We start from the raw sequence: 14,303 nt of genomic DNA on the forward strand, positions 1-14,303 counted from the left end.
GTGCTCAACATTCCGACAGTCGCTATATACACTTGGAGTCACCGAGGACGTTCATCATGCATAAATATAAATCAGATAAGAGCTTTGTGGTGCACATGTCATCCTAGTACAAAAATGCACTAAAAGACATGCTATAATAAATCATATACCACTATCTCCTCCACCATAATAGATATTATATAATCACATAGCTAGACCTATAGCATATATGTTTAGGAACATATTTTATAATACTTAAAACATTATGACAAAATAATAATACAACACATCAATACACGATGTTACATTACAGTGGTTCAAACCCATAATAACAATATATAAATGAAAACAAAACACAGAACGTAAAACGCTAACACTAGGAAGCATATAGTTTAACATGCAGACATAAAACAGATGCTCATGGTAAACTAGAAATGAAACATTATAACAACCCGCATGCAACATCCCTGTGCAAATAGTTACTGTAAGAATACAGCACACACTACAACACCCCCCCCCCCTATTCCCAACAACTGTATCTGCCGTCACCATCATAACCAAATCTATAAAATAACATTAATTAACATGGTTGAAAATAGAAACATTCTGAAACACGCTTCATACATAACCACATTCCTGCATAACCGAGGAAAGACAAAAGCATAAACACATGTATAACATACGTACGAAAACCACAATGAATACAGCGGTACACATAGACACAGCATACCTCTCCAAGAGCGTATTTAAACCCCTACATAACAATACAGCATAATAAAATAGTCTACAGAAACATACCATCACTTCACAGAAGTACTAAGTATTAATAATAATATATAAAAATTAAAATCCAATAAAATCCAAAAAAAAGAACATAAATCAACATATTTTAATACAGAAGCTTTCTTAAACATGCTTCATACATAGCCACATCCTGCAAGACACATAGCCACACCCTGCAAGACACAGGAAGTACATTTGTTAAAAAAGATACATTATCATAATAAGAACCTTCACAGTCATCTTGCACACAAGACGCTCACAGTCACATAAAGTACCTTACTAAATTAAAGCTCCATCTTACTCATACAGTTTCTCAACCCCTCACTTCGTATAACACATGTCATTAAAAATTCCCTGACACCAAGCCACTCACTTGACCTACACAACTCTCATTACACCTCTTGTCCTCCAAATGCACCAATCACGCCCGCGCCTTCCTCAAGAAGCCAGCCTCGTCACGTTCCCTGAATTTGTAATGCCCATAAGTCCTCCACTCTAAAGCTACGATATCCATCTGAAAAATTGGAATACCATCTATTCCCAGTGATATCCTTATTCCTCCTTTGTGTCCCATAAAATATCGCTGCCAGGGCCCTAATTCGTTCCCCCACCGGCGCTCTCCGTAAAACCCACGACGTATACACGAAGTCGGCTACCAGATAACCCATCGCATTTTGTCCCGGCACCCCCCCCCCCCCCATCCAAGCTTAATGCCCGTAGAACAGAAATACCACCCCCACCCACCATACGTAAAACCCTGCTAAACCACTCTCTCACTGGTTCCAACCTTTCACAAAAATATACTGCATGGAAAACAGTGTCAATACCCCCACACTCACAACATTCCCGTCCCTCCTGCACACGCCTATTACCTAATACCTCCCCCGACGGCAATATATTATGGAGAAATTTAAACATTACCTCCCGCACCACAGCCTTCAATCACAACCCTTGCAGGCGCCCCCATACGTCACTCCATGCATACATCGGATACAAACCCACAACCTTAGCAACTAGCTCCCCACCACCCACACAAGCCAGTGTTCCTATCTTAACCCCGCAGGGTTCCCTTGCATAACACAACAACCTCAACATTCCCTCGCACACCTGAACATCCCTACCCCTCGCCCAACGTACCAAGTCCCTTCTCACCCATGCCAAACCTGTACCTGCGATTCTGCCCTCCCTCAAATAACTATGTTTAACGTACATACCCAACAACCTTAGATGCAGCGCCATTAACCCCAGCCCTCCCTGGCGTACCGGTAAACACACAACATCTCTCGACAACCAATCACAACCCGAACCCCAAATATAGTGATAAACACGCTTCAACAGACGCTTCTCATCACATGTTTCCAAGGGATATATACCTGCCACATGCCATAGCTTACTATACAGTTTCACATTCACCGCAATAGCATGCTGGTGCAGCGTCAAACCTGTACGCAAACTCGCTAATCTACCCAAAACCCTATCTACAGCTTCTTTCGAATTCACCTTCCGCGCCTCCAGGATATTTTCCATGTGAACAACCCCACATACCTTAAGTCTACTTTCCAGGGACCAACTTTCACCCTGTTCGTATACCCCACCCACACCATCCCCCACCCTCAATAACATCGACTTGTCTCTATTAAGCGTCGTCCCTGTTGCCATGCCAAAACTCTCCACCAACTCACTAACCCTAGGTAAATCTTCAGACCTTCTAAATAGCACTGTGGTGTCATCAACATATCCAACGATCCCCGGTTCCACAGACACCCCATCCCACTCCATCCCTTCCCGTACGCCCCAACGCACAGCCCTATAGAACGGGTCCTGGAGTAATGCAAAGAGAAGCTGCGACACAGGGCATCCCTGCCTTAACGTTTGTGTTTGTGTGTGTATGTATGGTGGATATTTTTGTCGGTATGTTTGAGCACACTCTTCTATATATGTACTCATGGGCCTGGACAAAAAAAAATGCAAATGTGAATGTGGATGTGTATGTGTATGATCTTTGATCTTTGGAATGACAGCAACACGGGTGTGTCATTCATACGGGAACACAACTCACCATCTGACAATCAGGAAATATTCCCAGGAACTCTGATCGAGCTATTGCGAATTTATTCTCAGATACCTGTTATTTATGCGAATTATTATCATCATTATTACTATTTTATTATTATTATTATTGAGTTATGTGGACGGTACCTAGTATGGACAATCCACATTAAGTAAGTTTAATTAGGCACAGGTTCACATAAGTACAGTTATTATACATAGTGTAAATTGCCTAGGATACCCCCCCCCCCCCTCCAAAAAGAAAAAGGTCCGAGAAAGTGACTTACTTCCGTTGGGGGACCTTGTCCATGCAGGATAATATGAGTTCACATAGACTAGACGTTGTTTATGGGCAGATGGGTATTTCCCGGCTGCTACGGGTAAGGGCGAGCAATGTGTGTGTATAACTGCTTTGGATTCGATTCTGTTTAAAGCTGTGCTGAAATTACTACCCCGATGTGTTAGTTATTGAACCAAATATATGAAATTGAAAGGCTTGTATTTGCATATACACAAAGACAAAGGCATCAGAACGAAATAATAACCAATCTAAAATACGTTTCCTGCAGTATGACTGTTGGATTATAAAACAGTTTCCAGTTAATTCTCTTTTTTTCCATGATTACTTATTAGATTTTTAAAGGTTTACTCTGACAAAACAAGAACACTCCTGTATTGTTAAAGGCACAAAGTGTTTCTGATCACATATTGGTACGTTATTGTTTCAGCATTTGTGAATGTCAGTAATACGTTATTCTAGATGATGATTTAATAAAGATCTTGGGGGGTTAAATTTTGTCTAAATATTTTTAAGGACATTTTATATATATATATATATATATATATATATATATATATATATATATATATATATATATATATATATATATATATATATATATGTCGTGCCGAATATGTAAAACTGGTCAATTAGCAAGAACTCATTTAAAATTAAGTCCTTTCTAAAATTTTCTCTTATACGTTTAAAGATATATTTTTTTCATTAATGTTGATGTAAAAATTTATAATTTTGCACCAAAGGGAACTTAGAAAACTTACCTAACCTTATTGTAACAAGCTAAATTTATTTTAGCCTAACCCAACTAGATATATTTTAGATTTGTTTACAATAATTTAATACTTAACAAACACAGTGAAATATATTTTTTTTCGTTAGGTTCTGAATGATTTTGGCGAAATTATTGCATACATAAATTTTCACTTGTCCTATATGGCAAGATGAGCGTTGCTATTTAAGCCAAGATCGCAAGTTCTGCCTATTCGGCACGACATATATATATATATATATATATATATATATATATATATATATATATATATATATATATATACATACATACATACATACATATATATACATACATACATATATATATATATATATATATATATATATATATATATATATATATATATATATATAACATACATACATACATACATATATATAACATACATACATACATAACATACATACATGCATACATGTGTGTGTGTGTGTGTGTGTGTGTGTATAGTGACGAATAAGCATACAGGCGAGTTATTTTTTTATGTCTTTGTTAGAGAAAAATATCTGTCAGTCTTAAAAAATATTGGAAGCCTAAATTTTTAAGGGAATTCGGTCTACATACATTCATACACACTGTACATACATACTGTACATACATACTGTACATACATACAAAAGCATTCATGCATACATAAACATATGTTCACCTACATACATATTTTTTCATTGATGCATGAGAATAGTGGCAGGACAGGACAGGATTATAGTGCCTCCCTCGATGGTTGCTGTCTATGGTAGGATGGAAGTGCCTCCCTGGATGGTTGCTGTCTATGGTAGGATGGAAGTGCCTCCCTGGATGGTTGCTGTTTAAGGCAGGATGGAAGTGCCTCCATGGATGGTTGCTGTCTATGACAATATGATTTTTACCTCACTGGATAGTTATTGTCTGTGGCACGAAAATGGTACCATCCTGGATAGCTACGTTCTATGAAAGGATGTCATTTCCTTCCAGGATGGTTGATATGCATAGCAGAATGGTAGTACCTTCCTGAATGCTTGCTGTCTATAGCAGTATGGCATTACCTCCCTTGATAGTTACTGTTCATGACTGATGGTAGTACCTCCCTGGATGGTAGCTATCTATAGCTGAAAGGTATTGTTGCTGTCTGAGACAGGACATTACTACTTTCTTGGAAGATTGCTGTATGTGGCAGGACAGTAGTACCTTCCTTGATGGCTGTTGTCAATGGCTAGACTGTAGTACTTCCTTGGAAGGTTGCTCCCTATAACAGAATGGTAGTAACTGCCTGAATGGTTAGTATGGCAGGGCAGAAGTACTTCCATAAATGGTTGATGTTTATGGCAGGATGGTAGTAGTTGTCTGAATGGTTGCTATCTGTGGAAGGATGGTAACCTTCCTAGATTGTTGCTGTCTGTGACAGTTCATTAGCATCTACCTGGAAGGTTGTGGCAGGACAGTAGCATTTTCTTGAATTGTATTGTCTGTGACAGTAAGTAGTAGTTGTCTGCAGCATGTTAGCAGTACTTCCCTGGATGTTTACTGTCTACAGCAGGACAGTAGAAACTCACTGTATGGTTACTATATGTGTCAAGACAGAAGTGCTTCCCTAGATAGTTGTTGTCTGTGCAGTAGCTTGACAATAGTGCCTAGCTGGATGGTTGTAGTCTGCGGCAGGACAGTAGTACTTTTCATTGTCCTCATCGCCTCCGAGCCGTGTGGACGAGCTGCGCAGACGCTCCTGTTTGAGTTTGTTTTGCGCAGTTTACCTGATTGAGCTGCCCCTAGCGTTGGTTGGTGGAAACTTTATTTTCTCCAACATGGCGCTGAATAGCAGAAGAAGAATCAACACTGTCTGTATTGAGATGATCCGTGGTGCTGTCACAGGATCCAACATGGATTTATTATTACCAGCGATCATTCGCGATACCTATGGTATAGCAAATGAGGAGATATGTGGTGTCGCATTAAATGGAATGACAAGAATCTTCGTTAAAATGACGTCTGCACAAGTCTACGAGGCAGTGGTCGACAAGTATCAAGAGATCATCATACCGGTTAATACAGCTGTGTCGGTGAGACTTCACGATGTATCTCGACATTACACCTGGGTGAAAATCAGGAATGTGCCTTTTGAGGCGACTGATTTTGATATTACCAGTGAACTGCGTACTTATGGGACGGTTCACGTAGCCACAGCAGGGAGATGGGCAACTGGACCGTATGCAGGTGCGCTGGAAGGCGCGTATACAGTTAAAATGACTCTTCGACACCCTATTCCTTCATATATTGTGTTGAAAGAATTAAGGACTCAAGTCTATGTAACGTATGCGGGGCAACAACGTACGTGTCGGCTATGTGGGTCATATGACCACATCGCGGCGCAGTGTGGGAAACGAAGTGGGTACCCGGCACAACAGCAACGGCAACAGCAGCCAGTGGACGAGGTTGGCGATGAGCGAGAACAGTCTCTTGCTACACCGCCCCAACAACGGTTGTCATGGAGTGAGGAGGTGGACAAAGAAAAGGAGCTCGAATCGCCAATTGTAACGCTTCAAGGAGAATCTCAGTCATTGGACATACATAAGGTTTTTGAGGAGAGACTACCTAATATGGGTGAAGAAGTGGCGGCGTCTTTGGTAAAAGCGTTGGATGACTTGTTAGAGGAATCGGTCCTAGATCAGGTGGAAGACCCAGGCTTAGTTCTGGGGAAGGCTGTGAATGATGGTATGGCAGAAGATGACGGTTTGTCGACGAGAGAGTCTAAAGGATTGAAGGTGCATGCAGTAGAGGTGGAGGTGCATCAGGAAGGTGCTTCAGATATCAAAATGCAGGTGGAGGGCGGGACACGACAGAGGACTGCAGCATCATCGGATTCTGATGATGTGCTAACTCCTGCCCAACGCCCTGGGAAAAAGTCATGGGTGGAGGTACAGAAGAGAGGGAATGGTGAACCCAAGGATCAAGGGATTGCAAAGGTGATTCCCAACAAAGGGGGGAGGGACAGAGGTGTTGCAAAACGAACTGGGGTAAAGTCAATGCCGGGGACAAAAGGAAAACCCATTTGTTGAATTCAAGTGTTTTACTATAAATATTAACGGGTTGAGAGCTGAGAGGAAGCTTAAGTGGTTTAATGAGTATTTGGTGCGACTTGGTGTGGATGTGGTATTCTTACAGGAACATAATTTTAGGCCTGGTTATGAGTTGGATATGAGTGGTTATAATGTGTACATGGAACATGCGACACGTTTGAAAGGTGGGGCTGCCATTTTGGTAAAGGAAACTAGCCCGTTTATAGTAAGGCGTAGTGAAGGGGGGGAGGGGAGGGTAATTAGAGTGGATGGAACTTGGGGTAGGGTTCCCATTAGTTTAGTATGTGTATATGGTCCGGCTGAGGGTGACGTGAGTATTAAAACTAAATTTGTTCGGGACGTGCTGGTCTATTTTTTACGTGGTTTACCGAATGTTGCAATAATAGGCGGAGATTGGAATTGCGTGATACGTCGTAAAGATGTGGAGCCCAGAGGTGCGGGGTGTTGTTTGGGTATATTGGGGGATATACTGACCGGGGTGGGGTTAAAGGATGTGTGTGGGGGGGGAGGGATGGTAGAGCATACCTTCATTAAACGAGGTTATGCGGCGAGGTTGGACCGAATGTACGTGCCTTGTGCGGTTACTGTGCGGAGGGTGGATGTGATAGATGTGTTTTTTTCGGATCATAGAGGAGTGGTAATAGATGTGGATATTGAGGGTGTGCCTCGGAGGGGTCCATCATTTTGGAAATTGAATGTAAAGTTATTAAAGGAAGAGGATAGTCTTTTGTCTTTTGGACATATGTGGGATCGTTTAGTGGTAGAAGCACCAGGGGATGTTGCCATGGTTAATTGGTGGGAAACAATAGCTAAAAAACGTATTAAGGAATATTATATTAATCGAGGGAAGAGATATAATCAGTTACAATACGGTTTTCAAAAATATTTAGAGGGGCAGTTGCGCGACTGTTATGCACAAATTAATGCTAATTATCCTGTTATTGAAATTGAAAGTTTGAAGGAAAATATCCGGAATTTACAAAATGAGAGGTTTGATGGGGAAAGGCTTAAGGGCGGGATTGAGGAGGTTTTGTGGGGAGATCGGCCGTCGGCGTGTGTGTTGCGGAGTCAACACACGTCGCAAGGCAATGGAGTTAATGGGGTTGAATGTTCAGGTAGGTATGCAAGGGTATAAAGTGGACCAGGTGTTGACGACGACTGAGGGTATGAGTGGGTATATTGATGCTTGGGTTAAGTTGAAAACGCAATGTGTGGGAATAAGTGAAATAGCATTACAGTCAATTGGAAGGTTTGTGCAGTGTGAGTTGACAGAGCATGATCGATTCGTTTTGGAAGGGCCGATAACGGAGTGCGAGACATGGGAAGCTTTATCCGGGGCGCAATTAGGTAAGGCACCAGGAATTGATGGGTTGCCCAGTGACTTTTATCTCCAAAATTGGAGCGTTTTAAAAGAATTTTTGGTAAGATTATTCAATATCCTTAAGCGGGATCGGGTTTTAGGGGCACAGCAGCGGATGGCTGTGGTCGTTTTAGTGCCTAAAGGTGAGCCATTAACAGTTAAAGACTATCGTGCTATTTCGTTATTGTGTGGTGATTATAAGATTTTTGCAAGAATTTTAGCTAACAGAATAAAAAAGGTCCTGGGTAAAGTGATCGATAAGGGACAATATGGGGTGCCGGGAAGGTCTATGTATGACGGGCATGGTTTGATTAGAAGTTTTATTGAAGAAAGAGTAAAATTGGGAGGGGGGGGGGTGTTGGCTATAGATTGGGAGGCGGCATATGATAGTGTAGAAAGGGAAGCGTTATGGAAGATTATGAGATGGCAGGGGTTTGGAGAGGAAATTATATCATGGGCCAAATTAATGTATCAAGATGCATCCTTGCGGGTGCAGGTAAATGGAAGGTTAGGAGAACAAATTCAGATGAGCAGGGGTCTACGTCAAGGTTGTCCCCTTTCACAAATATTTTTTGCATGTTTACAGGATCCCTTTTATAGAGGAATTAGGGTCTTATTGGCAGCAAATGGGGTTGGTGACGAAAGGGGTGGGGGGGCTGGCATTGTTGGATATGTTGATGACACAACGATTTTATTAAGTGGTAACAGGGATTTGCCTCGGGTGGAAAAGTTAGTAAATGTTTTTGAAAAGGCTTCTGGCATGTCAATTAATAAGGAGAAAACGAAGTATATGGATCTTGGGGATAGGTTAAGTGAGGAATGTGAAGTAGTTGAAAGGTGGAAAAAGGTGGACCAATTACTGATATGTGGGATCGTTTATGTAAGTGATATCAAGTTAGCACAACAAATAAATTCAGTGCGTATTGTAGATGGTGTACTGAAGCGCATCAGTGGGTTACGAGCTGCACACTTAACTTTGCATCAAAGAGTAATTACAACGAATGTCCTATTATATAGTAAACTTTGGCATGTAGCAGCAATATATCCGATACTTCGTAGTGAGATACAAAGGTTACAAAAGCGCGTTTTTAGATTCATTTGGGGTACTGGAAGCGAATGGTTAGGTAGAGCGGTTGTCACACTCCCGGTTGGCCGAGGAGGGCTAGGTCTTATAGCTGTTGAAAAGAGGATTATGAGTGTGTATTTGAAACGTAGTTATAAGCGGGAGGGGGGGGGGCGAGGGAAGGCGGACTTCATAAGATACGACAGGATATGCAACGGTGGTGGGTGGGTAGGGAGTTCATAATCGGTGAGGCAATGTTACGGGTCATCATAAACATGAGCGATCCTTCACATATTAAACTGGGAAACCTTGATGGGGTGGAAGGTAAGGCAGTGGTAGCAGTGGTAGAAGGGGTTTATCCGATGTATGATTGGCGTAATATCTGGGGGCGTTTGAACAAATTACGTTTAAAACCTAAAGTACGAGAAGTAATGTATAGATTTTTACATGGGATCTTACCGTCTGGAATGGTTTTATTCCATAAGAGAATACGGGAGGATGGGATATGCAAGGCTTGTGGTGGATGGGAGACTGTTTTCCATATAGTGTATTTTTGCGAATGTATTGAACTAATAAGGGTTTGGTTGGGTAAGGTAATAAGATTAGTGGGAGGGGGGGGTTTGCAGGTGTTGAGGGTTTTAAGCTTAAACATAGGTGGGGTGAATCAGATGGTAGAGAATGCGGTAGGGTATATAATTACAGATTATATTTATATGTCTTGGGCTATGAGAGGAGCGAACGTGTGTGAAAGAATTAATGCATTAACAGCAACTTTTTATAGGACAAAGTGTAGAAATAAGGAGGTGTATGGGGGGAGATGGGAGAGGGATTTAAGTGAGGGTTATAGGAATTTCACTTTACGGGATTTACGGGAGTTGAAAGGCAGGTAAGGGGGATGAAATGGGCTGGTTTCCTAGAATGGGCGGTAGCATGATGAGTTTGATGAATGTTATATGAGGTATGTCTGGGGTACAATTTTAACATTATTTGTTCCGAGTGTGTCAAGTACAATACAGTTATATTTGGAATTATCGACTTATAACTATGTATGTGTATGTGTGTATATATATGCATGTGTTGTATGTGTGTGTGTATTTGTGTATATATGTATGTGTATATGTATATATATGTATATATATGTATATATATATATGTATATATATATATGTATATTATATATATATATATATATATATATATATATATATATATGTATATGTATATATATGTATGTATATATATGTATATGTGTATATATATATGTATATATATGTGTATATGTATGTATTGTATGTATGTTTACTTTCTTGTATATACCTTTAATGGTTTTTCTCATGAACATTTTCAATGATATTCAATACATATTTTCTATGCGCATTTATGATTTTGATACAATGTGTAAATGTCAATATGGCTTTTTATGTTTCAGTTTAATTTACACTGTATTTTTGTAAGCACAATTGATTTGGTGCCAATAGAAGCATAGTGTGTTTTGATATATTTGAGTATTGTTTTTCTTTTTAATTTGTCTAGATGGTGGTAATACTATGTATGTAGTTTAAGAGTTTTACGAACCCTTGAAGTTGTAAGAATTGGATGAAGTTATTCGTGGTTGAGTTGACGTAATATTATAACTGACGTTGTAAGTGATTGTGTTCAATTAGACAACATACTTTATATACTTATTTATATGTATGTACATGAATGGTAAATTGAAGTCTGATTTTAAAGGTGAAGAGTGGGTTTTCCTTTTTTATTGTTCTTTTTTTCTCTTTATGGTAATACAAGGTTGAATCATGTACACCAACAAATATGGTTAGGGGTATGTGGTAAAATTTTCGTGTTGATTAGACATTTATAATACAGATGAAATACTAGGCTTAGGTTAGGGTAAATTTATGATAATTGTGGAATGTTCTTTGATTCAAACTGCTCTTTATTATACAAATTGGGTAGAATGTTTCTACGTATGGCATTATTGAAAAATGCTGAGCTGAATCTAATTGTAGGTACGATGTGTAATGTACATGTGCACACCTGGGCGAGCAGCTGCGCGGACCGTGCAGTTCTCATGGACCTGTATGGTCGGTGTAGGTTTCGCTTGGATGTGTTCTTGACATCATTGGTTAATTATCCTATATTTCTTTCCGTGTCCAGAGCAGAAGGAATTTAGTCTGTAACGACATAATGAAAGTATACTTGTATTTTATTATTCTAGTGTAAATTAAGAGCAAGGATGATTAATTTTGAGGAAGAGTTAATATAGGTTTGCATGTTTTTGCGAAAGTTAACTTATCCACATGTAGCTAGTATAGGACAATTTTAAGCTTCGGTATCTGATTTTATATGTAGGTAATAGTGGTCATATTTGTTATATTGTAATGTTATTCGTTAATGTTTCAATATCTAATGTAACGTTTTTTCAGTTATTGTTCATATATTGTCATCTTTAGGGTTTTTCCTTTTGTCTATTGTCTATTGTTGGTTTTAAATAAAATATAAAAAAAAAAGTAGTACTTTTCTATCCTTCACATATTAAATTGGGAAACCTTGATGGGGTGGATGGTAAGGCAGTGGTAGCAGTGGTAGAAGGGGTTTATCCGATGTATGATTGGCGTAATATCTGGGGGCGTTTGAACAAATTGCGTTTAAAACCTAAAGTACGAGAAGTTATGTATAGATTTTTACATGGGGTCTTACCGTCTGGAATGGTTTTATTCCATAAGAGAATACGGGAGGATGGGATATGCAAGGCTTGTGGTGGATTGGAGACTGTTTTCCATATGGTGTATTTTTGCGAATGTATTGAACTAATAAGGGTTTGGTTGGGTAAGGTAATAAGATTAGTGGGAGGGGGGGGTTTGCAGGTGTTGAGGGTTTTAAGCTTAGACATAGGTGGGGTGAATCAAATGGTAGAGAATGCGGTAGGGTATATAATTACGGATTATATTAATATATCTTGGGCTATGAGAGGAGCGAACGTGTGTGAAAGAATTAATGCGTTAACAGCAACTTTTTATAGGACAAAGTGTAGAAATAAGGAGGTGTATGGGGGGAGATGGAAGAGGGATTTAAGTGAGGGTTATAGGAATTTCACATTACGGGATTTACGGGAGTTGAAAGGCAGGTAAGGGGGATGAAATGGGCTGGTTTCCTAGAATGGGCGGTAGCGTGATGTGTTTGATGAATGTTATATGAGGTAGGTCCGGGGTGCAATTTTAACATTATTTGTTCCGAGTGTTTCAAGTACAATAGTTATATCTGGAATTGTCGACTTATAACTATGTATGTATATGTATGTGTTGTGTATGTGTGTATAAATATGCATGTGTATGTATGTGTTGTGTATGTGTGTATAAATATGCATGTGTATGTATGTGTATATGTATATATATATGTATATGTATATATATATGTATATATATATATTTTTTATTTTTTTTTTTTATTATCACACTGGCCGATTCCCACCAAGGCAGGGTGGCCCGAAAAAGAAAAACTTTCACCATCATTCACTCCATCACTGTCTTGCCAGAAGGGTGCTTTACACTACAGTTTTTAAACTGCAACATTAACACCCCTCCTTCAGAGTGCAGGCACTGTACTTCCCATCTCCAGGACTCAAGTCCGGCCTGCCGGTTTCCCTGAACCCCTTCATAAATGTTACTTTGCTCACACTCCAACAGCACGTCAAGTATTAAAAACCATTTGTCTCCATTCACTCCTATCAAACACGCTCACGCATGCCTGCTGGAAGTCCAAGCCCCTCGCACACAAAACCTCCTTTACCCCCTCCCTCCAACCCTTCCTAGGCCGACCCCTACCCCGCCTTCCTTCCACTACAGACTGATACACTCTTGAAGTCATCCTGTTTCGCTCCATTCTCTCTACATGTCCGAACCACCTCAACAACCCTTCCTCAGCCCTCTGGACAACAGTTTTGGTAATCCCGCACCTCCTCCTAACTTCCAAACTACGAATTCTCTGCATTATATTCACACCACACATTGCCCTCAGACATGACATCTCCACTGCCTCCAGCCTTCTCCTCGCTGCAACATTCATCACCCACGCTTCACACCCATATAAGAGCGTTGGTAAAACTATACTCTCATACATTCCCCTCTTTGCCTCCAAGGACAAAGTTCTTTGTCTCCACAGACTCCTAAGTGCACCACTCACTCTTTTTCCCTCATCAATTCTATGATTCACCTCATCTTTCATAGACCCATCCGCTGACACGTCCACTCCCAAATATCTGAATACGTTCACCTCCTCCATACTCTCTCCCTCCAATCTGATATTCAATCTTTCATCACCTAATCTTTTTGTTATCCTCATAACCTTACTCTTTCCTGTATTCACCTTTAATTTTCTTCTTTTGCACACCCTACCAAATTCATCCACCAATCTCTGCAACTTCTCTTCAGAATCTCCCAAGAGCACAGTGTCATCAGCAAAGAGCAGCTGTGACAACTCCCACTTTGTGTGTGATTCTTTATCTTTTAACTCCACGCCTCTTGCCAAGACCCTCGCATTTACTTCTCTTACAACCCCATCTATAAATATATTAAACAACCACGGTGACATCACACATCCTTGTCTAAGGCCTACTTTTACTGGGAAAAAATTTCCCTCTTTCCTACATACTCTAACTTGAGCCTCACTATCCTCGTAAAAACTCTTCACTGCTTTCAGTAACCTACCTCCTACACCATACACTTGCAACATCTGCCACATTGCCCCCCTATCCACCCTGTCATACGCCTTTTCCAAATCCATAAATGCCACAAAGACCTCTTTAGCCTTATCTAAATACTGTTCACTTATATGTTTCACTGTAAACACCTGGTCCACACACCCCCTACCTTTCCTAAAGCCTCCTTGTTCATCTGCTATCCTATTCTCCGTCTTACTCTTAATTCTTT

The 14,303-nt window shown here is 40.1% G+C and overlaps 1 protein-coding gene across 1 annotated transcript in view; it reads right to left on the reverse strand.

Moving 5' to 3' along the window:
* Positions 1 to 1,183: 1,183 nt before the first annotated feature.
* The window catches only part of LOC138853649 (olfactory receptor 6C6-like), a 46,690-nt gene continuing 33,570 nt past the window's right edge, over positions 1,184 to 14,303 (reverse strand). The window contains 2 exon segments of the mRNA XM_070091651.1: positions 1,184 to 1,276; positions 2,822 to 2,887. Coding sequence (XP_069947752.1) covers positions 1,184 to 1,276; positions 2,822 to 2,887 — 159 coding nt within the window.

This window comes from Cherax quadricarinatus, chromosome 36 (assembly GCF_038502225.1).
Source record: "Cherax quadricarinatus isolate ZL_2023a chromosome 36, ASM3850222v1, whole genome shotgun sequence".
Taxonomy (NCBI): domain Eukaryota; kingdom Metazoa; phylum Arthropoda; class Malacostraca; order Decapoda; family Parastacidae; genus Cherax; species Cherax quadricarinatus.